Genomic DNA, 22,861 nt, shown 5'->3' on the forward strand with positions numbered 1-22,861 from the left:
GGCTTTGCTTCTCAAGTGTATAATATCCTTGGGTTTCTTCAGCAGTTTGGATCTTTCGAGATCAGTGTTAAATCTTATCTTGCATCTCACCATGCGATGGTCACTGCCTGTAGCCCTGTATTGAATCTGTTGAGTACGGTGCAGTCTTGAAAAATATCCTTTTTGTTGGTGAGAATGTAATCAATTTCACTGGTTCCTCCTGCTGGGCTCCTCCACGTCCATTTACGAGGAGGCTTCTTTTTGAAGAAGGAGTTCATGACATGCAGGTTATTTCTCTCGGCAAACTCGACCAGCATGTCGCCCCTTGTGTCCATCTGGCCGTATCCAAAATGCCCGACAGCTATATCGTCGCGATGGTAGGAGCCGATCCGCCCATTATAATGTTATAGTGGCGATTACGCTTGTTCTTTAATTTATCTATGTCTTCGTAAAGGTCCTCCACATCTTCATCGGGGTAGCCTTGTGTAGGAGCATACACTTGTATTAGACGAAGTTGGTATCTGCTATTGATTTGGATGATCAGACTTGCCACCCTATCAGATAAGCAGTCGAATTCCACTACGCGGTCTTTCCATGCTTTATGAATAATAAAACCGACACCGCTAGTGCGTCCACTTGTAGTTCCTTTATAGCAGAGCACATGTCCGCTGTGTAAGTTGATGATAGCTTCATCTTTATGTCGGACTTCGCTGAGGCCGACGACGTCCCAGTGGATTCCGCTGAGTTCTTGCTGAAGTTCCTCAAGTTTGGCGTTGCTGGATAGTGTTTTGGCGTTATACGTGGCTATGGTCATCGGTAGGCAGCCGTTACCATTGCTCCGGGGATTGTTAGCACCCTCTGCCTTCCTTTGCTGATTGCTGCCGTGATCAGTGTCAGGATGGCCCATGGTTGGCCTCCGGAGAATAAGGGCCGAGATTTATTGTTGTTGGTTTTCATCGGCGGGTTTTCGGACATAGCACACCACGCTGTCCAGACGGGTTGGTGTGCGTTCAATAGGTATAACATCTAATATTTTATTTTTAATTGTTTGACAATTGAGTAGGTAGTCATAGGTAGGTACATATATATTTGTTGGGGTAATTGGAATAGATTAAATAATTAAAATAAAATGGAATTTTATTGACATTTTTGTGTTACGGCAACGTTTCTACGTATTACGTACATTTTGACAGATCATGGAATCATACATTTGTTTTTGTTTACTAAAAATCAATACAGCTTGTAATAATGTACCTACTTATATTGCATAGATAGCATAATATTATGTTTAAATATAATATTATATAACACAATGCCAAATAGATTTACGAGAGTTTCAAGTGAAATGGCATCAGTTGTATGATTTGATTTAAATGTTAAATAGTGACATGTATCATGTTTAAAACATGTAAAATCGTGTATTCATAATTATTCATTGATTGATATTTGACAACAGACTATTTATTTTCTACATAATATCTAAATTGCCGATTAATCCTAACTTGTCAATTGCGTTGTGATACAATGGAAGTTGGATATAAGTGTTGACAAAAAGATGTGATTTGTAATTGAAACTTTACGAAGATTACATATCTGTAGACAATCAAATTCAAAATAGATAGCATATCGCGAAAACATCAATATGTTGTGTTGGATTCTAAGATACCATGGCCTCTTATTCCCGACAATAAACTTGATCGTAGGCCAGGGACAAGACTACAGAATATCAGACTGAGCCATAATATGCGAAATGTTACAACTGAGCATCACTTAAATAAATAAAAAAGAAGCTTACAAGAAATAAACAATGACCAAAAATGTTTGTCGACTTTTAAGTGCAACCTCAAATGAAGTGTTAAATTGCTTCAATCGTACTAACAATGATTTTTAGTAACCTTTATCAACTGATGATAAACAGTTGGTGTTAAAAAAACGAAACACTCTAAATTGCCTAATATTAAACGAAATGCTGGATAATTAAATTACCTATTGAATAAGAAACAGTTAATATAATATTACTTAATATTCAATTTACTGTGAAAATTTCAACAACAATTTCAACAATTTTATTATAAATTCTGTATGGATTTCGTAAAAAACTGTCCACAAAATTTTGCTGCCTATTTGTTTAAATTGACAAGATCTTCATTTCAATACCTACTGTTGATTTACCTCTGAATGATTAAAAACTCATAAGAAACTAATATATTATTATTATATATTCAAATCTGCTATACCGTAAAATTGATTGATAATTAACTAGTTCTTACATTGATTGGCTATGTTTGAAAAAATGTTAAATGGTGTTTGAATCCATTTTTACAGTAAATCACAAAGAAAAGCATGATTTACCTGTATTATTAGCAAAAGAATCTGTGCATTGTATGGTGGAGAAAACAGAGCAAAAATACGTATTCATTACCTACTCTGTCATAAAAAATTTAGTGTTGCAAAACAACTAAAAACTATTAATAATTGTGATTTTGTTTGAAAAGAAATGATTGAATGAAAACATATATATGTATAACATGTGAAACATATAAAACATTTTGAACTATCATTTTGCTAAAAATGTTATCACGAAAATTAATGAAGAGAGTTTAACCACATAAATAGGGTCTTATGATTCTACTATTTAAAAAATAATTATAAACACCATTATATTTTTGCTTCTTATAAAAAAGCATAATATAACCAAAGAATAACGCTTAAATAAAAAGCATTTCATATTCAAAGACAGATAAAGAATTGTGTTCAATTTAAGACTGAACAATCAGGAAATTCTTACAATATAAAATAATCAACATTTCAACACATACAATGAATAAAAATATCTTATATACATACAGACCAAAAGCAAGAATAATTAAAACATAATAATATGTAAGTTCATTAAAGAATAACCTTTCATCTCGGTCTAATTAATATTAATATATTAACAAGATTTATCGCTGCCAAATAACACTATTCTTTTGTGTAAAAAGACTGCAGAATTTGACCATTGATGTTGAACGTTGATTAAATTACTATCAATCAAAATGGCAGCACACGAAGGTGTACAGACACGCTCTTCACAAAAACGGCGAGAGTCGGTCATTGTGGCGAATAAGAATTACAGAGGGCCTCTAGTCATTAATAGCTCCAGAAGAATCATACTGCGCAATGAGTTATTGAATCAACAAGTTCCCGTTCACACAGAAAATGAATATCTTACTAAGAAAAGAAAGGTATTTTTTTTTGTTTTCTATCAATTTTTATTTTTGAATGGCATGTTTTCAGAGGTAATAGATAGTAAGTTTACTATTCTGCCGTCTTAAAAGAAATAACCTTAGATAGTTAGGAGATAGATGGCTCTGAAGCTTCCACATGCTGTAAACATAACACATCTTTTCTTTTTACATTTTGACCTCTATATACATAATTTGTTGCTAATAATTATAATATTGGATTACACTAAGTACGAGAAATACCTAATCTTACATGAGGGTTCCGGTTCTAAAATAATATGGAGTTTTCAGGGTTCAATTTTCATTGAACAATCGGTTGTAACATGACTATAGCCCTATTTTATAGTGGAACAAATTAATCTTGAAATTGCACAGATTGTGATTTCTTCTACGTAGGGTAAATATAATTATTGTTACATACCTCTATTATTTACAACGGCTCTTACACGAAGCTTATTGCATTGTTTTTTCTCGCTTGGTGTCACTCTAACTAGGTCATATTTTAAGTCAAAATTATCGAACTTCTCGCTTATGTGGTATGTTTATAGCAGTCATGTACACTTGAGTATTATGCTCATTTTTTATTACTATAATGCCAAATTGATAATTTTTCAGTATACACTTTTGCAAGACTCAGGGCTGCTGAAATAATTGAGTTCTGTCTTATTTCAAATTTTTTGTTTCAGATCATCATTCAAAAAGATGTAAGAATAGAATACAAGCCTTGTATTATCAATAGAAAGCAGAGACTTCTCAGATATTTGCGTGAAGAGGGGAATAATGATGACTCTATACGATTTGTTGATAATCAAGTCATCGATCTAAGTATTGGAAAAAATGCTTCAGAAAATTGCATTGATTCAAGTGTCCCGGATAAACGTTATGAATACGTCAAAGCTGGCAATTTCGAGGATGAGTATATCAAGCGTTACGAGATGGAGACATACGGAATGTCCGCAAAACGATATTTTCAATTTACATACAATAGTGCATCGTTGGCGAACCATTCCGACATATTCCAAACACCGACAGTTCCTAAACCGTTGAATTTAAGCAGGAAAGAAATCAACGTCGGCTGCGATCGCCGAATGGTCAGGGCCTCACGTCGGAATACCCCTGTTCCAGTTGTTGAACCCCAGATTTTTTGTGATAAGTGTGAATTCAAATGTTTTGATGACTCTGTTTTGAAAATTCACTCAAAGGTCCATTTGAATGTTAAGATTTTCAGCTGTGATAGATGCCAATATAAATGTAGACTGTTAAGTAAGATGAGAATACATAAAATGATGATCCATAGGAATCAGGGTAAAAAATTGTTGGTTAAGAATAAGACACTGAAAAGGACAAGGATATTGAATAAGACTAGGATATTTGAAAAGCCAAAGATATTGAAAAAGACTTTGATATTAAAAAAGACTAAGAGCCAGGGTAAAAAGTTGCTGTTTAAAAAGAATAGGATATCGAAAAAGACTGGGGCCAAGCCCGTAACCCGTAGTATATCTAATATTCATCGTAATTTGAGGTTTCATAAGAAAGTCCACGTTAATGTTAAGAGATACTTTTGTGATCTATGCAAATTTAAATGCATTTTAGTTAGCTCGTTTCAAAAACATAAAATAAATCATCATTTGAATATTTCCAAGGAGTCTGTTAAAAAAAGGACTAGAAGCGAAATTAAGTCATACTTTTGTAGGGAATACATCTTTAACAGTCGGACTCCTGCAGTAGAACTTGAAGAAATTGTCACTCCCCTAAAGAGATTTCCATGCGAGTTGTGTCCAAAACGTTTCAAACATCATTGTAGTCTGAAAGCCCATAGACTTGTTCATAGCGGAGAACGACCGTATGCCTGTGACGAATGCAGCTTTACGTCAAAAACCCTAGTTTTATTAAAGAATCATAAAAACATACACTTTAACAGAAATCCATATTCTTGTAAAACATGTAAATTTGAATGCCGGAATACAAAAATATTAAAGCGACACGAAAAAGAACACGCAAACGATGCTATTGGTGTTGTCTGTGACATATGTAGCTTAGAATTCATAAACAAGGTTACTCTACGTAGGCATTTGACTGTACATACTGATTCAAGACCGTTTAGTTGTGATGTTTGCCAATATAAATGTAGGAATATAACTAATCTCAACAAACATAAACTGATTCACGTGGATGATAAACCTTTTTCATGTAAATTATGTAAGAAAAAATTTCGAGAGGCTTCCGTTTTAAAGAAGCACAAGCAAATACATAATGCAGAAAAAGTATTTAAATGTCCAGAGTGTAATTATACAGGGACTAATGCCAGGAATTTAAAAAAACATCAGGCGGTACATCGAGAGAGCAAAGAATATGTTTGTGGCGTGTGCGACACGAAGTTCAGGCATTCCAGCACGCTCAAGAGACACCAGAGCACTCATAGCAATAGTAAATTGTTCGGTTGCAAATTTTGTAAGTACAAAGGAAGTAATAGGAATAATTTGAACAGGCATGTCCTGATACACACCAAAGGAACTTTTGAATGCGACGTCTGTCAGTTCAAAACCAAAAAGAAACGCACGCTGAGGAGCCATATAAAATCTGCACATTCTAAATAAATCATTGCCCCAGCCTCCACATGTTATAGATTCTCAGTTTGACAATTGTCTACTGCCAAACGCCAATTATGGACATTGATGCGTCATCATTAATATTAGCCCGTTGAACGCTCAGATCTCTTTATTTTTGTGCTAGGACTTTACTTGCTTGTGCGCTTGTGTGTTCTGCCCACCAAAGATGACCTATCGAAATGTCATTTGATATTTGATGCCCTCATTCTTGTATGACATGTACTAGGCATGTCCAACTTCAAGTAGCCTGTGATCTACTAAAACTATGTGATACAGGAAGTGACCTACGACACTTTTCCGTTGTTAATCATCAACTTAAAACATATTATATGGCTGGAGGACACTGAGGCAATACAAATTAAACAAAAACACTTCTTGTTTTTTCACTATCACAAAGAAATATTCAATTTTACAATCGTCGTGAAAATGATATGTTTTGACCTTCTTTTGAGCACTTTATGCACTTATCATCAAACTATGATCATATTGCGAAAAGAGCCTATTGTGTAATGATAAGAGAAATTATGCCCCATCCTAAGCTTCACATCTTCTCTTTTTCTCACTCCGGCTGTAATCCGTGAGTGATGCAATTTGAATCAAGTGATACGACGAGGTCACGCAGGATTCCTCATGATTCACGTAGCTATTATAAAAGAAAAATAGGAATTGTTAATACTTCTCCTTCATAATCCCAATGAAATGATATTTCACTGCAACTGAATGTACACACACGCTTTTACATTATCACGAGTTAGTTCCTATCGGCCAATGGTGCGATTGACCAACATCCATCGTGTAATCAACCGGTCAATCACAATCGACACGTTGGACATGCCTGATGTAAACAACTCATGATTTTACATAACATGCCATACTACGTTAACCAAAGTTGAGCGATTTAGATTTTAAATGAATCCAATATTCATTTGCTTCTCGTGGTGCCATCTGCTATTAAAAGTTGGCGACCAAATGGAACAAGTCATTCATTTTATATATCAAGCTATTCACGATGACTACTAGTAACAAACATTGCAAAAATACTATAATTATTGAAGGGTTCAAAATGAATAATATCCCACGTTTCAGAAATATTACAAATTTTAGACCTTCGCACTATAATCACTAGAAAAGGATGGCAATATGTCTCGATCAATATTGTCCATTCATTTTGTTCATGGTCGTCAGATATTTCTGCTATCTGGCTTTCAGCTTGTTTTCCCACGGTTCATCCTTGATCTCGTGGTACATGATCCAACTGTCTGAGATGTTTTGACACTGCGCGGGTTATTGTTGTATCTCATTCTTCACCGACTGCCCGTCATTGATGGGTCCGAGAATAACACAAAGGTGCATAGCAATTTTTCTGCGTTTCTGATCATGCAACAGGTTTTCTAGTCAATGACAGCTTGCCTGATAGTCTTGTACAATATGCACTTCAAATGGTGGCTCATCGTCTTGAAATATAAAAACTTAAAAAGCCTGCTTTAATTGTTTTAACACGGAGAATTTTAAAGCTAGTTTTGTCAGTGAAAAAAACATTGTCTGATCTAAAGAAAATATTAATTGTACGTTAAGTATATTAAAAATAAAAATCTAGTTATCCAGTCAAATTAGAATGCTAAGGATTTATACAGTGCAGCCACTACAATAACGATTACGTAATATACTATGTTGCAATACAGGATGAGAATTGCTATTATACGTAGTGGCTATAGTTTTTTATATTTGTCCTGATATACTTTTGTATGTGGCTGGGAACAGAATTTAAAAATATTGAAAAGAAGTGTTAAATAGGATATTCCAGTGGTTTTTAAACTCTTTCGGTATATGGCGCCCGTCAGTGTGTAAAAATTCTTTCACGCCCAAAATTTTTTTCCGTCCAGAATCGAGGTCGGGACCATTTTTATTTTTACCTCTTCCAATTTTTGTTTCTTGGTGCTGTTTTCATATAATTAAATGTGCAATATGTGTGTTGTAAAATTCATTTATTTATTCATTCAAATGTTATGGATACCGTGGATAACAGATAGATATTAGTAATGATAGTAAGACTTAAAAAATTTATGATTAATAGTACATATTCTAAATTGGTACTTTTGTACTATTATTTCAATGTAATTGTTACTTTAACTATATAAATAAAAACTAAATTAATTGGTTGTTGTTAGTTGACTGAATATCTTAACTCTCTTTAAATACTGCATAATCTTTGTGATTTACTTGAATATGGTAAATTAATTATAATATAATATATTTAATGACTTTCATTATAACAACAATGAAGATATTCAAACCTACACAATTATCATACAAATTTTACCCGATTTCACTGTAGGTGTTGAAATTTTACAGATTACAATCACTCCAATAGGAACTGAGTCATTTGTAAAAATATAATAATAATGTTGGATCACTTAATAATCATCAGCCAAGTACACACGCACGTTCTTGCTCGATGGTTTTTCGCTCATTCGAACATGTCTCAACGTGTGTACCATCTCGCTCGATGCTTTTTTGTTCGATTCAAAGGACGTAATTCTTGCTCGATGTTCGACAAATCATTGAACAGACAGTTGATCTACAAAAGTCGACATGTGAAAATGCGTCTTAAGTGTTGTCATTGCATGTTGTGTTATAGAACATAAATTACTTTGTATGTTGTATGGATGTTCATTGTATCATGTGTTGTTTATTACACGGTAATTTTAAATACACATTTTTTGTGATATATGTTTTCATTTCATTTCTTCGTAAGAAAAAATTTATAATACATAAGACAGTGTTGTCACTACATGTTGTGCAATTTAAAATTTAAAAAATCACTGCCAGTGGTTCCCGAACTCATCGATTGACAGCATCTTCAATTGCGTCCGGATTTTCCACAGCTCCCAAAGTCAAGAATATACCTAACTGTCACCCTCATTTTCTTTTCCATGTATTGGGAAGGGTCTGATTTTGTTGAGTTCTATGTGTAAACGGTTCAGTGACAATATTGAAATATTCTGTGGCATACCAGGGCATCACGATGCATACTTTGGGAACCTCGGGTGTATGCTATATGGATGTACTTCGTATGTGTTATTTAATTGTAAACCATTCAAACCTACAATAAACTTGAATAAACATTTTTTGTGATATATGTTTTCATTTTATCATTACCCATAAGTATGCTATAAGTATAATTCCATTAATTCCCATAATATATGGCGGCAAGGTGTTTGAAGAAATAGAAATATTGACAAAAAACATACACATTAAATTATTATCATATTATTATTAATGGCGCTACAGCCCAGTGTGGGCCTCGGCCGCCTCTAACATCTCCTTTATGTTGCTTTAAAACGCCAGTTAAACACATCGAGGGTCTGGAGGTTCTTTTTTACTCCATTCAGCTACCGGACTCATGGTATTGCTTTGTCAATATAAAGTTCTTCGACGCTGACGTATTGTTCATCCTTTCTATGCATCCAACCCAGCGGAGTCTTTGCATCCGTATCGGTTGAATCTAGCTCATTGTAGAAACTGTATGGTTTATGATTGCTATAGTTCATTTCACACTTATCCCCGGAAATACACTACGCTCATACACCATCAGTTTCTAACAATCAGTGTAGCACAGGGTTATATTACTTTAGGTTATCTACTATTTTTGACACTACATAATATTATAGGGCCCTGTACACGTGCACGGATTTACTTGCACTAACACAGTGTACTTTAAACTATCACGATACTAACCTATAAAAGTGCTGACTGTCTCTCCAATCAGTCCAATCTCATTCTTCAAATGTAAGTGTGACGTGATGTTGTCATTGTATGGTGGTATTTGACAGATTCAGACAGGTTCGTAGATAATTGGTAAAAGTCAAAATGTTCTGTGCGGTGTAAGTTCATATTTCTTCCGGCAGGTTCTTCACTATCGTTCTACTGCGCATACGCCACGCAAGTACCAATTATTGCGTGAAAATTCAGACGCTTCTGAACTTATTTGATCCATGTGTGCAAACTTGCATGATATTACGTGTTTACAAGTGCATTTTCTTGTTATGGCCACTATTCTGTCAGCAGTAAATCCATCCATGTGTAAACGGGGAATTATGTCTATGTGCATTGCTGTAATACATATAACTCAACAAACTGATAAGGAATTGAATAAGATTGGTGAAGTGAATTGATACAGACTGATGATGAGATGATAACATTTTTTCCTCCAACCATGTCCGACCCTAATAGGATCATATGGGCCTCCACAGAGTAGAGGTTTGTATTAAAAGATTTAGTTTTTTACGAGAAATGGATGTCAGCCACTTGCTCAACCTATTAGGTCCATACCCTGACTCACACACAAATTGAAAAACAATATGTGTACTGGCCAGAACCAGGATTCAAACCTGAGACCCACGGCGTGATAGTCCAACGCTTAAGCCACGCGGCCACCGATGATGACATTACCTAAACAACAAAACTATGAAAATATTCAGTCCCACTAGTAGTGGTATTTATTTCGAGTTTCTCTGGATGAACGATTTGATAGCTGCAATCGAATCCGAAAAGCACAAAGATGTTGTAAAAAACCTGCTATAGAGACGGGAGTCTAAATATATGAAATTGAAGTAAGAAAAGGACCTCAGGTCGATTGATTAAGTTAACTACAAATGAATTCGCATTGCAGGTTCATTTGCAGAGAACTTCACACTACTGCCATGACATTTATTAGCTAATTTGCAGTGCGATAATAAGCAGCTGATAATACTAAATTTCGGCGATATTATTTAGTTTGAAAAATCCTGTAAAATTTGTGAAAAATCGTTTATAGTACTCGAGTAAGTAATCACAATGAACATAAAAAATAGCAGCCATTGTGTATCTATTTTTGGAGTGTGCGCTTGTTCAGAAATATCATGTAAGGTCCCTTCTATACTCCAAATTCTTTGGAAAAACATGATTACCATCGATTGCTATCAGTGGCAGCGATACTTCCGAACAAGAGTGTCATGAATTCGTGGTGATACTAATTATGTAATACAGTAATCCAACTAGGATAATTAAATATGATCCCTATCAATATAAGCTGTGGTGTATTGGCGAAGGGCGGAGGTAAACTTCGCCAGTCATAGTTATTTGTTTTCATTGAACTAAGAATACAAATTGCAGATCATATTGGTTAGTTATTAAAATTCAATTAAACCTTGCCTAGACCAAACGATATCTTAAGGAGACAAAAATAATGCACACTTTCTCAGCCATACTTATTGGTTTTCATTGAACTAAGAATACAAATTGCAGATGGTTTTTTTAAATTCTATTAAACCCCGACTAAACTAAACCATAATAGATAAAAATATTCTTCCAACTATTATCTAAAGTTGTGTTTGATTTAATGGTATAATTTTAAATATTTTATAGATAGAAGAATATTTTTTATCTAATAATATTATGGTTTGACTACTACAAAGTTTAATTGAATTTTAAAAACTAACCAATACCATCTGTATTCTTAGTTCAATGAAGACAAATAATTAAACTTCAATTATTTGTTTTAACGTGAGATTATTTTTTCCGTTGTATTCTATGTCGAAATTAGAACCAAATGGCAATTTATTTCAGCCGATAAACTCTTAAATGTAATAACTATAGGCAAAATAAAATTGGACGTAGCGCTACTTGTACCTGACTTTTTAATTTATTCCGCATAAGGCAGATATTTCCGTGGCACTGTCATGAGTTTACCAGATGCTACAGTATAGGAGACGCCCTTTTCAATATTGAACGTTCCCTTATTAGTTGACTAAAACATGCGTGAAATCAACCAAGCTTTAAATATTATGAAACACGGACTTGGCGCTTTTTGTAATAAATCGAGACTTAAAATATTTTTTTTCGTAGGATTATGTCGCATTTTGGAATTTATAGATCAATACATATTATGTAAAATTTTACAAAGAATATGTGCGTATTTTTTTCTCGATTTTGACCAAATGTGGACTTATCGCTTTTTGGAATTACACGCCTCATTTCTTTTATTGTATTAACTGTCAATTCATGGTGGAAATGCATTGTATTATTAATAAAATGAATAATAAATAAATCTGGGCCGGTTATTAAAAGTACTATATTTTTTTATTAAATTAAATTAATAATACGAATAAGTATGACAGACAATGTTTAGTTTGCACTATTTATGTTGGATCTGCACAACCTACCCTTCGCCAATGCCGTGGTGATTATATTATAATTCCAATGAAACTAATTTGGTTTTCATTATATGTTTTACTTTATTAAGTCTGCTTACTACTTATATAATAAATAATTAACTAAAACCTATCAATGTACATAATTAAAATATAACAATAATTACAGTAATTTGCGAATATATAACATTTTGGGAATACCATAAAATTTGGTACAATAAAACCTAGATAATTCAAAGCCAACAAGTTTGTTGTAAATCGAAATTTTTGCCAATTTTCATGAACCCCACAAAATTATTAAAATTATTATGTGCATGACTAACAAAGTTTAATGTGCACTATTTATGGCGGATCTTAACAGTCTACCTCCACCCTTCGCCACTGGTACATGGGATATATTCCAACGTGTAGGGAATAAAATACTTACATGTTTTAATTCAATGTTTGACTCCTGTTTCACGCATAACTCATTTTTGATTATATTATGTCACTTGTATTCATAAATTATCAACATGTCATTGTTTAACTTTTAATTTAAACCGGTAAAAAAATCGATTACATACTTAATGTAATTTCGGCACTTTTAATTTTGAATTAACAAGGTCTTACTGTATTCGCAATTCGTTGAGAAGAAAGGTGCAAAGTACCAAAAAAACAAAAAACCATATTTTACGTGGAATGGGTGCCAAGTACTATCATGCGTTAAATTGAAAAAGAGCTATGGCTCCAGAAGTATAGAAAACATTTTATGATCAATCAACAAATGGTAGTGCCCCGTGTTGTACACCATTTTTAATATTCATATCTATTATTATCATATTGCTTTTTTAAGTATTGTAACCTATGAAGCGTAATGTCGGAGCTGCATTGTTATTTTACTGACAAAAATGAATACATGTTTTTAACAATTCTTAATTTCCCACACTTTTGATTTATGGCACATAGCACCTATCTTCTCAATGGTATTCAATTACACATCATTTTGGCTGACAACTGAACTCAATACTTGAATGAATCCGTAGAGATACAAAGTATGTGTTGAATAAATGACTTGCATTGATTCATATTATAAATTAAATTACATTGTTAGATTTCCATAGGTAATTTTTGATCTCATTAAATCATTTTCGTTAAAACGTAACGTGGCTGGTGGAATAATGGCCGCAGCTACATTTCTGAAAGTATAAAAAAACAAATATTTTTCATTTTATATAATAGCAGTAAAGACATTGATTAAAAATATTTACCATTTAATAGACAATCAAAAATAACAATATATTTCATACCACATTTTATAGTCACATGATACGGTTCAGGAATATAAGAAGTAAAGCGAAATGCCGTATAATGAATCGTTTATTTCAATATTTAGTAAAAAAAAATAGAAAATCTCAAAACATTTCAGTTGAAATCGCATTCTACCATGGCAATGTTGTCAGTTGGTATAATTATATGTCAACCTAGTGTCAACAGTGTGAATAACATAATAAGACTTTCTGCTAGTCTTTTGTGTTTGCATATATAAATGTGGCTGTCATTGGATTCCTGTGACCCAGATCTCAATTATAATATTATTTTTTAAATATTCAATATACATAATTTTGAAAACACTTCTGAAAAAATATATAACCAATAGATAAAAATCTTTTTGAAAAAAGTAAGACGCCAGGAATCGAACCTGCATCTCTCGGGTATCGTGCCCATGCACATAGACCACCATGCGACATATAGACTATATTGCGACAAATTTTAACTTTTAACTAAAGATTTTTTCTATTGGTTATAATATTTTCTCAGAAGTGTTTACAAAATTATGTACCTATGTTCAGTAATTGGAATGTTACATTCTTAAATCTTGTGAATTAATCGTTGAATAAAAAAAATAGTTTATTAAATATTCATTTTCATGTAGAATCAGTCAGTATATGTAATATGATTTCATAATATTATGAGATAGCGGATCTGCAATTTATTGCATAATCATTTCAACATTTATTATTCCATAGTGCGCCGGTCAATAAATAGCCAGTCATAATTGATTGGACATGTCACTTGATTATAAGTTCTCGTTAAAAACACATTGCACCGAATTGTCATTATATTTATTATATTATATCGATTGTACCCTTGTAATTATTGAAACTTTAAATAAACTCTCGCTTCCTCCATCATCACGAAACACTACTACCGTCTTTCATCTGCAGCACTTATCCACTGCGCAAGTGGAATACCTACATAATTAAATAATTTTTCTGTGAATAAAAGAAGTAAACGATGTTAAGAACTGTGTTTATTGTATTTTTAGTTGAAATATCCGATAATCATGCTGTCAGATTTGTTTCACTCTTTGCCGCTAAAGGTGCTCCAGCGCGTGTTACCTATACTACTATTGGCACTAATAACAGCCAAGTGTAAGCGAAATTCTACGAATCTAGGCATCTGTCAATAAATGACTCTCTTCTAATTATTTTAAATGAACTATAGAATTTCACACTCCAATTACAGTAAACAATCAATTCATAATTTTACTAACCGTCCTTCTGCACTTAGGAAATTATAAATGGCACACGCCTGATCTGTGCTGAGAACTTCTAAATTGATGCCGAGCTTTCGTATCGAAGCAAATCTCTCCAATGACTGTCGTCTACTGCAATCCATTTCACCCACTCCTAGGACCTACGTACAAACATGATATTTTGTAAATATTCTACTTAAAGAACAGTTGAATATAATTAACACACCATATTTCCTCCATTATAATGCTTCAAATACATTATGATGCACGTCGCGTACTGTCTTGCTGTCACATCGACAAATTTAGTGTATGGTTTCGTCATTCCGCAGAATATTTTGAACGATCATTATCTCTATACATTTAATGATGGAGAGTGCCAAATCTAATGTACTTATTAGTATTTTGAATTATTATTCATTATTCATGCTAATTTCAATTAATTTTAACAGTTCCTACGTGTGCATACGTTAAAATTACTTGCGATATTACATCCATAAATAATATTTTGAACAGAACCCAACCTGCAGACTATAGATAATAGACAACGTTCTCATAGAAAATAGATAGTACCAACCGCTAAAAACAAAAAACCGATTTTGACGTGAATTGAAAATGTGTAGGCATATAGAAAATGATAATTGAGGAAATACGGTAATATGTAGAATATTAATTTTATTTAATAGGTGCATGGAACAATAAAATTTATTATGTAATATCAGTTATATTGCTTATCATAATGACAACTGCAAAAGATGATAAATCTTCCTCCAGGAGACCTTTAGATTCCATCTCTGTACAAGAGGGTGTACTTCGATATCTTTGCAACTGACGCATTTAGTGTAATTATCGCCGAGAGAAATTCACACCTTAAGACTATACTTTTATATTGACATTTTGTAGAAAGAGTCAAAAATACTAAAAATCGAGTGACATTATTTGTGGACATCCCCTTATTCCTAACAAGAACTAAGATGTTTAAATTTATTTTATTGTGTGCAAAATTATTTTATGTAAATATTATGTGTATGTAGCACACAATGATAACAGGAGGATCATAATGGTACAAATGTCGTTCCTGGAGATTACGATTGTTTAGGCAAATTATCCAATTCTTCATCTTCCAACTATTAGCAGTAGATCCACTGTTTAAAAAAATGCAATTCTGCTGACAGAAACGCTGATCTGTGGGGTGTGGTATTTCCATTAATCGAAAAAAAAGTTGCATTGTTTGCTTAATACACAAATTAATCCGTTTCATTACCAAAATATCAATTTTGGGTTCAAGAATTGTGAAGAGGCTCAGTGCATCGGCTGTGACTTCTGTAAAAGTCTTCACTTTCCATGACAGGATCGATCTGAAATTAAAAATAGTATGGCAATAGAAACCGCATGACAGACCCAAATATGGCCAAAATGGTTATATCGCCTAACAAAAAGTTTTAATTTGAAAATACAATACGATGGAAAAAAGAATGTTAAAACCAACCATTTACGCATGAAACACAAAACATTGTTGATCATAAATATAGCAAATTGGACTTATTAGTATGTATCTGGAAATTAATGCCTCATATTATTATATTGTTATAGATGTCACTGGTTAACGCAGTGATTTAAAATAGACACAGTATACAATAAATTATTAGTTATTAAATATTAGGTTAAATGCCCATAAGTGAGTGGTTCATAAGCCAAGTGAACCAAGTCCATCCTGGTTAGTTTTGAGTAAGCTAGGTTCAAACATAGTATTTGAGTATTTCTAATTCTGAAAGGGATATGATTGCCCTTACAATGGATATTATGTTTGAACTTAGTTTACTCAAAACCACAATGGACTTGGTTCACTAGGCTTATGAACTACTCAATTACGAATTATTTTTCAAAGTAAACCGTAAACAATTGCACCTAGTCTTTGTTATTGGTAGGTACTCATAAAATAAAAACTCGTGCCTACGCAGCATGTTGCTCCGAAGGGTAGGGAAAAGAATATCAGAGATTTACCTCACCAAAGCCTGGTTGAACGAATCAATTTATGACAAGAAAATAATGGACGATAGATACCAAATATTTCAAAAACATCATCGCCAATCTCCTTTTACAAAGAAAAATAATGGTGGAGGCGTTTTAATTGCCATCTCCAACAGTGGCGAAGGGTGGAGGTAGGCTGTTAAGATCCGCCATAAGCAGTGCACATTAAACTTTTTCAGACATACATATTTGTTTTCATTGAAATAAGACTACAATTTACAGATAGTGTTGGTTAGTTTTTAAAATTCAATTAAACCCTGAGAAACCAAGTCATAATAGATAATAGTAAAAAAATACATGTCTATCTATAAAATATCTAAAATTATGCAATTAAATCATACATAACTTTGAATATTTTATAAATAGAATAATATTTTTTATTTATTATAGTTTGGTTTAGTCAGGTCTTAATGAATTAAAAAAAATTAACCAACAATATGTGTAATATGTATTTTTAATCCAACGAAAATGAATAACTATGAATGAAAAAGTGTGCACAATTTTGTCGTATTGCCCAAATTAGATAAAAACTATTATGGTTTCGTTTAGGCATGGTTTAATTGATTTTTTAAAACTAACTAACACCATCTGTAAATTGTAGTCTTAGTTCAATAAAAACAAATACATATGACTAAAAAAGTTTAGTGTGCACTATTTATAGCGAATTTTAACAGCCTACATCCACTCTTCGCCACTGATGTCCAATGAACTGAAAGCTATCAGCAAAATGAGCAAGATGTGTTCTGATCCTTAGTTATAAAGTCCAGTTAAAAGGAAACAGTAATTATGCACGCCATAAAATAGTTAGTGGAGGTAAAAAGAAGTAGCTGGTAGATCCCCAAACTACATAAATATTATGTTTAAAAAATTGTTTACTAACCTTGGAAAAATAGCCATCGGTCCTATAATTGATAAGCCATTACTCAGTCGAAATCCAACCTGAAACAAATAACACTATACTGAAACTCATTCAAATTAAAATTTTATTTATATTTTACATATAGTGAACATTACACATTATTAATTTAAGACCTGATCAGTGCCACGGATGTGTTAACTCGCGGGTTGTTGTAAACGTCGTAACTTCTGAATTAACTATTCATGTATATTTTCTAAACAATATTCATGATTTTAGTGTAAAAATATTCACAATATACTCTAGAAACATGTTGATTTGGTAAGTTTTCACAAATATTTAACATTCTGTTCCTATTTCATATTTTTAAAGGGATTTATTTTATTCCAAAAATAGCTGGCCTATACTGCCCTTCTACGGAAGAAGGCAGTAACTCGCAAAAAATGTGAAATTGAGTTATGAATGCCATCCGTTAGGTAATTTTGAAAGCTATATATTCTGTTCACTTTAAAATCAGTATTATCACTAAAATACACTAAAATATAGTGAAAAAATAAACATCTTCTAAAATAATACATTTTTTTAGCAAAATGGCAGTAATTGCACCTATTCATTGCAGTTACTGCTTGTTTAGTATTACTTTGTTTGTATTTTAAAATCCTACTAATAAAAATTACCACCGTTTTTTATTAATGCACAGTACTAAAGTTTGAGAAAAAACACATTATGTCATTTATCTCGAAAGTGTGTGAGAGTCAGTTACTGCCTTCTTCCTTAGAAGGGCAGTATAAGTGTCCACCTAGTAAAAATTAGCTGGCAGTGATAAGGAACAGTATTATATAAAGTTATTAAACAGTAGAAAAGTGTAAATACAAAAATAAAAAACCCTATTTTAAACTTTATAAAACAATGCCCACCTATACTCATCTTCGCGCATATGGAATATGGCAATATCTTAACTGACTTGGTTGAACACAGTTATTGCCCTCCCAATTGGCATTACCAATGGCATGTTAGTTCTGCACCTTGGGAAAACAAACAACTGATGCTCCCGATTTCTAAGATCAAGGACACACAGGTCAATACTGCCAAGAATGGCAAATGGCAGAGTTCTCATTTTCACCGCTGGAAAAAATACTTGGCCAAATATATAAATATCGTCTAGTTAAGCTACAGTATGTAAGCATACCTAAAAGGAAGCCAGTTGGATAAAGCCACGGATAGTATCCATACATCCCCAAATAAAGGAGTCTCATATATGTAAGAAGGTAAATGTATACCCTTGAAGGTATTCCACAGAAAAAAAAATACCATCCAATTGTTTATTTTACAACATTTTTATTAGCTCGTATTCTTGTTTGTCCGGTGGTTGTTTGTCTAGTATAAATCTTGGAATCGATTTTTAACTAACTTCCCGACTAGCTAGACATTTGAAACTTTAGAACACGATGCCAATGCATTTTTTTAATACTTTTAGCCATCTTTAAGCAGAATTGAATTCATTTTCAGTTAATTCTGTTTTGTATGAAAAGTTATTTCGGAAGAAATCCATAATCCAATCCACTATTATTGGTTGCTAGAGGGGTATGGGGTCCTAGCAACTAAATTATTAATATATACGTGCGTTACTATGGAAATCAAAATGACATTTCAGTATTCTATATTTGTTTGTTTTTTATTTACTTCATATCAAGTACAAGTTTGAGCATATTGAGCATAATTCAATAGAAAATTTTAAAACATTGTATATAAAATCTTTTTATCTTGTAATTATTTATCAGCTAATTTAAGGCTTTAACTGTGATGATATTGGCGAGTAACACAAATATGAATACAGTAGAATCTAAATTATCCGGAGTAATTGGGGATGAAGATAGTCTCAATAACGATGAATCTGGATAATGAAGATAGTAGACATCTACTTACTGTGCTATAACCCTCAATTAGGATTCCCATATCCGGTTCTTTATTAAGAAATTTTACATTCATCTTTCCATCGCCTTCGTATGAGTAGTTTCGTACCAGCTCTACCCTTAAATAAAAAAAATAAAAATGAGAGAAAATGTTCTCAATACAAGATAATTTTTATATATCGATGATTTAGTCAGTAAATAGTATCACTTTATCATATTTATGTATTGAGGCGGTTGATTGTTACAATAAGTTAACCGTCTAAACCTTTCTTCTTTCTTTCGACCATGTCCGATCCTAATAGGATCATATGGGCCTCCACACAGTAGAGGTTTGTATTAAAAGATTTTGTTTTTTACGAGAAATGGATGTCAGCCACTTGCTAAACCTATTAGGTCCATACCCCGACAGACACAAATTGAAAAACAATATGTGTACTTGTCAGACCCAGGATTCGAACCTGGGACCCACGGCGTTATAGTCCTACGCTTAAGCCGCGTGGCCACCGTGGGTCTAAACGTCTAAACCAGTGTTTTACTCCTGTGGACCGGTGGAAATAAGGGAGACATTTCACGGACTGCTGACACAAAATAAAAATTATTAATTCTTTATAGTATTTTGTTTATTATTTTAAAAATCTTGTATTATAACTGATGGACTTAAGTACCAGACATATTAATCTGATATACCTACCATGAAAATTCTATTAACAGAAATAATCAGACACCGATCTATAAATAAATTGTTAATAATAGTGCGACATCTGCTGCCGCATCTTTGCTAGGGTATTTGATTACCATGGCTTCAGTGTTCAGTTTCGGAGAGACGAAGCGCGGCATTGGCATCCATTTGGTTTCTCTATTTAGTTTTTATTACTGACATGGCCGAAAAAGTCTTCTCACATGAATGTGTAGTCCAAATTTCGGACAATAATTGAAGAGATTTTAGTGATATCCAAAACTGAAGCAACGTTTGTATTTTATGTCGGAACACCAGACTGGCATTAGAAGATTTATAATATCTGTTTATTTCTTTTCATTAATTTTTTTGGTAATTATGCTGCAGATGCCCGCATGAGCTTTTCTAATTTTTTTTTTTTACGAAAACAGTTTATTCCATGTAGATCATAGGTGGCCAACCCGCGGCCCGCGGATCTGTGAGAAAATAAAAATAATATCAAATGCTGCCGCTAGATGTGCTAATTTCGCAAATTGAGATTCGATATTGGCTCAAGATTTTAAAAAGCAACGTGTGCTTTTTGCTGATTTTGCAACGCCATTCTCCGTAGACGTGAATTTATTACCGGGAAATTTACAAATGGAACATTGTGACATTATGTTGCGATGAACAGTTGAAGGAGAAATTTCATCAGGTTGGTTTGGAAGAGTTTTACGAAACATATTTGGACAAGAAGAAATATCCTGCATTTTACGCAGCCACCCGGCACGGCAGCGGTTGGCCACCCATGATATAGACAGATATATTAAATAACTTTTTCTGTCGGCGCAGATGCTTTTTGATCCAATAATTGTTAATTTAAAATTTGAGATTTTCATACATTTCGATGCATCATTATTACACACTAAGATTATATTAGGTTAAGGTAGGTTAGGTTGGGTTTGGTCTAAAAAGAAATTTATAAAAACTTATATAGGCATCTGCGGCACATTTATCAATTTTTTGAATGACGATTTTCTTGAACTTTTTGGCATTTGGATTTTTAAATGGGTGACAATACAGCCCTCCGCATGAGTCGATTTTAGTGAGTAATGTTTTACCAAGTGCATATCCAACACGCCAGTGTTGCCATAATATAATTTATAAAAACATCCCTTGTAAAATTATAACATTGGAATAAATATTCGATATCTAGCAACACTACGACACGCACACTGTCACACATATTTTCGAATAACCCAGGAAAGGGTCGCGGAGGAAGCGTGAAGGGGGCGAGGCTAGTGCATGAAAAAGTTCGTCATTTTTTGAAGGACAAACACATGCAATAGCTCCATCTATATTTTTCTATAATCTAAGGTGACAATACTCTTCGTGGATCAGCAGTTCTTTTTTTGTGGATCGGCAACGGTCCAGATACCGACGGTTGAGAAAAATTGGTTTGTTGCATAAAAACATCTATTTTACTCCAGTTTCTACCGAAATTTAGTTATTATACACATAACGCTCATCTGCCTCAAATATTTGTAAAATAAAAACATTGAATGTCCAAATAGAGTATTTGACTATATTCGATTTTCTTAAAAAACACAAAACTGAACATGCAACACCTGTGCTCATTGATGCGACAGTGAAGCTAAAAACATGTCACAGTAAATATTATAGGTACTGTATCGTTTTTGCGGTCACGATCTTTTGTGGATTCAAAATAAACTCTTTTACTTACTGGAAAAGATGTGTTATGCTATACTTTATTTACCAGGGTTACTCAGGCAACTTATTAAATTAGTTGGACGTTATTTTACATTGTAAATTCGTTTGTAACTAGAATTACAAAGATAAATATTTGAACGTAGCACTCTACAGTTACCTACCTTCCTGCCCCTGATTTCAGTGGTGTGCATCTTAATGAAGCTGATGCTGCTTTACAGAATTCATTCACCAAGTGTCTCATTTTAGATATGTCTAGATTAAATTTATATTAAATGTGTATCTATTCTTTCACTTCATTTTCGTTCCCGTTGAAACTTTATTTTGAGGTTATGTATTTAAGAAATATCAATAATTGACAGTTCAATCAGTGTTGCCATATTTTTGTAACCAAATTATAAAGCGTCCCAAAATATATAGTATTTCGGTAAAAATTATAGTACAGACCTACGAACTTATCTGTAGAATGGCCAAAAATGGATCTACGAACTACTATAGAACGCCATTTTGAAAATTTCATTCGAATGTCAGATTTTGTCCAGTTACGAGTTTTGATTGGATAGTTTCCGACAATGGCTCCCCCATCCTATTTTTCAGATGAGGCGAGCTAACACGAGTCACTGCGGATGATCGTCCGCAGGGAATTGCATACTGCAATTGTATTGCATACTGCTGCTGTTTACACGTATCACCGAAAGTGAGATACTCTAACCATTTAAAAATGGCGTCAACTGAAATAACAATGCAGGCTGGAATTCAAACAATAGCGGCCTTTACACACACATTCTTTATCGCATGCTCTGGAGCGTACGCGCCGGAACCCGTTATTGAGCGCGTAATATCTGCAGATGTCTGCTGCTACAATTTACATATCAACTATATCCTGCGCGATAGCACAACGTTTTGAGCATGTTTTGAGGAGCAAGCGCTGGGATTGAGCGTCTAAAGGCATATCGCGCGTTCATTACGGCGTTATCGTGGAAGTCGTTGGAGCGTAGAACAATTCAACGGTTTTAGTAAGAGTTTGTGTGGGTGTGTTATTTTCACACTGCATTTTGACATTTATCTCAAACACAGTTTCGTAAACAAACCATTCTTGAGATAAAACAATTCAATCGAATCCTTCCGCACACAACATAACCAAAATATAACGCGTGAAC

At 33.3% G+C, this 22,861-nt stretch overlaps 3 protein-coding genes across 3 annotated transcripts; 1 reads left to right on the top strand and 2 right to left on the bottom strand.

Moving 5' to 3' along the window:
* Positions 1-340: 340 nt before the first annotated feature.
* Positions 341-886, bottom strand: LOC147065276 (protein CFDP2-like). Its single transcript, XM_085956963.1, has one exon. It carries the CDS (start codon positions 884-886, stop codon positions 341-343), a length of 546 nt encoding a protein of 181 aa, XP_085813089.1.
* A 1,213-nt stretch (positions 887-2,099) lies between these two features.
* LOC147065277 (uncharacterized) lies at positions 2,100-7,988 on the top strand. Its single transcript, XM_085956407.1, has 2 exons — positions 2,100-3,206; positions 3,893-7,988. The coding sequence occupies exons 1-2, from the start codon at positions 3,018-3,020 to the stop codon at positions 5,801-5,803; spliced, it is 2,100 nt and encodes a 699-aa protein (XP_085812533.1). The 5' UTR covers positions 2,100-3,017; the 3' UTR covers positions 5,804-7,988.
* A 4,086-nt stretch (positions 7,989-12,074) lies between these two features.
* Positions 12,075-22,076, bottom strand: LOC147065278 (NADH dehydrogenase [ubiquinone] 1 alpha subcomplex assembly factor 3). The gene is made up of 6 exons (XM_085956798.1): positions 21,866-22,076; positions 19,332-19,437; positions 17,430-17,488; positions 15,783-15,876; positions 14,540-14,682; positions 12,075-13,181 (listed from the first exon to the last, which is right to left on the bottom strand). The coding sequence occupies exons 1-6, from the start codon at positions 21,943-21,945 to the stop codon at positions 13,085-13,087; spliced, it is 579 nt and encodes a 192-aa protein (XP_085812924.1). The 5' UTR covers positions 21,946-22,076; the 3' UTR covers positions 12,075-13,084.
* Between the last annotated feature and the right edge of the window lie 785 nt (positions 22,077-22,861).

This window comes from Rhyacophila brunnea, unplaced genomic scaffold (assembly GCF_057557595.1).
Source record: "Rhyacophila brunnea isolate RB1 unplaced genomic scaffold, BYU_Rbru_1.0 scaffold_6, whole genome shotgun sequence".
NCBI lineage: Eukaryota > Metazoa > Arthropoda > Insecta > Trichoptera > Rhyacophilidae > Rhyacophila > Rhyacophila brunnea.

Coding starts and splice junctions, on each gene's coding strand:
- LOC147065276 (XM_085956963.1), bottom strand. CDS start 886: ATGGGCCATCCTGACACTGATCACGGCAGCAATCAGCAAAGGAAGGCA.
- LOC147065277 (XM_085956407.1), top strand. CDS start 3,018: ATGGCAGCACACGAAGGTGTACAGACACGCTCTTCACAAAAACGGCGA. Junction 3,207..3,892: donor ATCTTACTAAGAAAAGAAAG/GTATTTTTTTTT, acceptor TTTTTGTTTCAG/ATCATCATTCAAAAAGATGT.
- LOC147065278 (XM_085956798.1), bottom strand. CDS start 21,945: ATGAGACACTTGGTGAATGAATTCTGTAAAGCAGCATCAGCTTCATTA. Junction 15,877..17,429: donor CCGATGGCTATTTTTCCAAG/GTTAGTAAACAA, acceptor TTTTAATTTCAG/ATCGATCCTGTCATGGAAAG. Junction 13,182..14,539: donor TTCCTAAGTGCAGAAGGACG/GTTAGTAAAATT, acceptor TTATACTTTCAG/AAATGTAGCTGCGGCCATTA.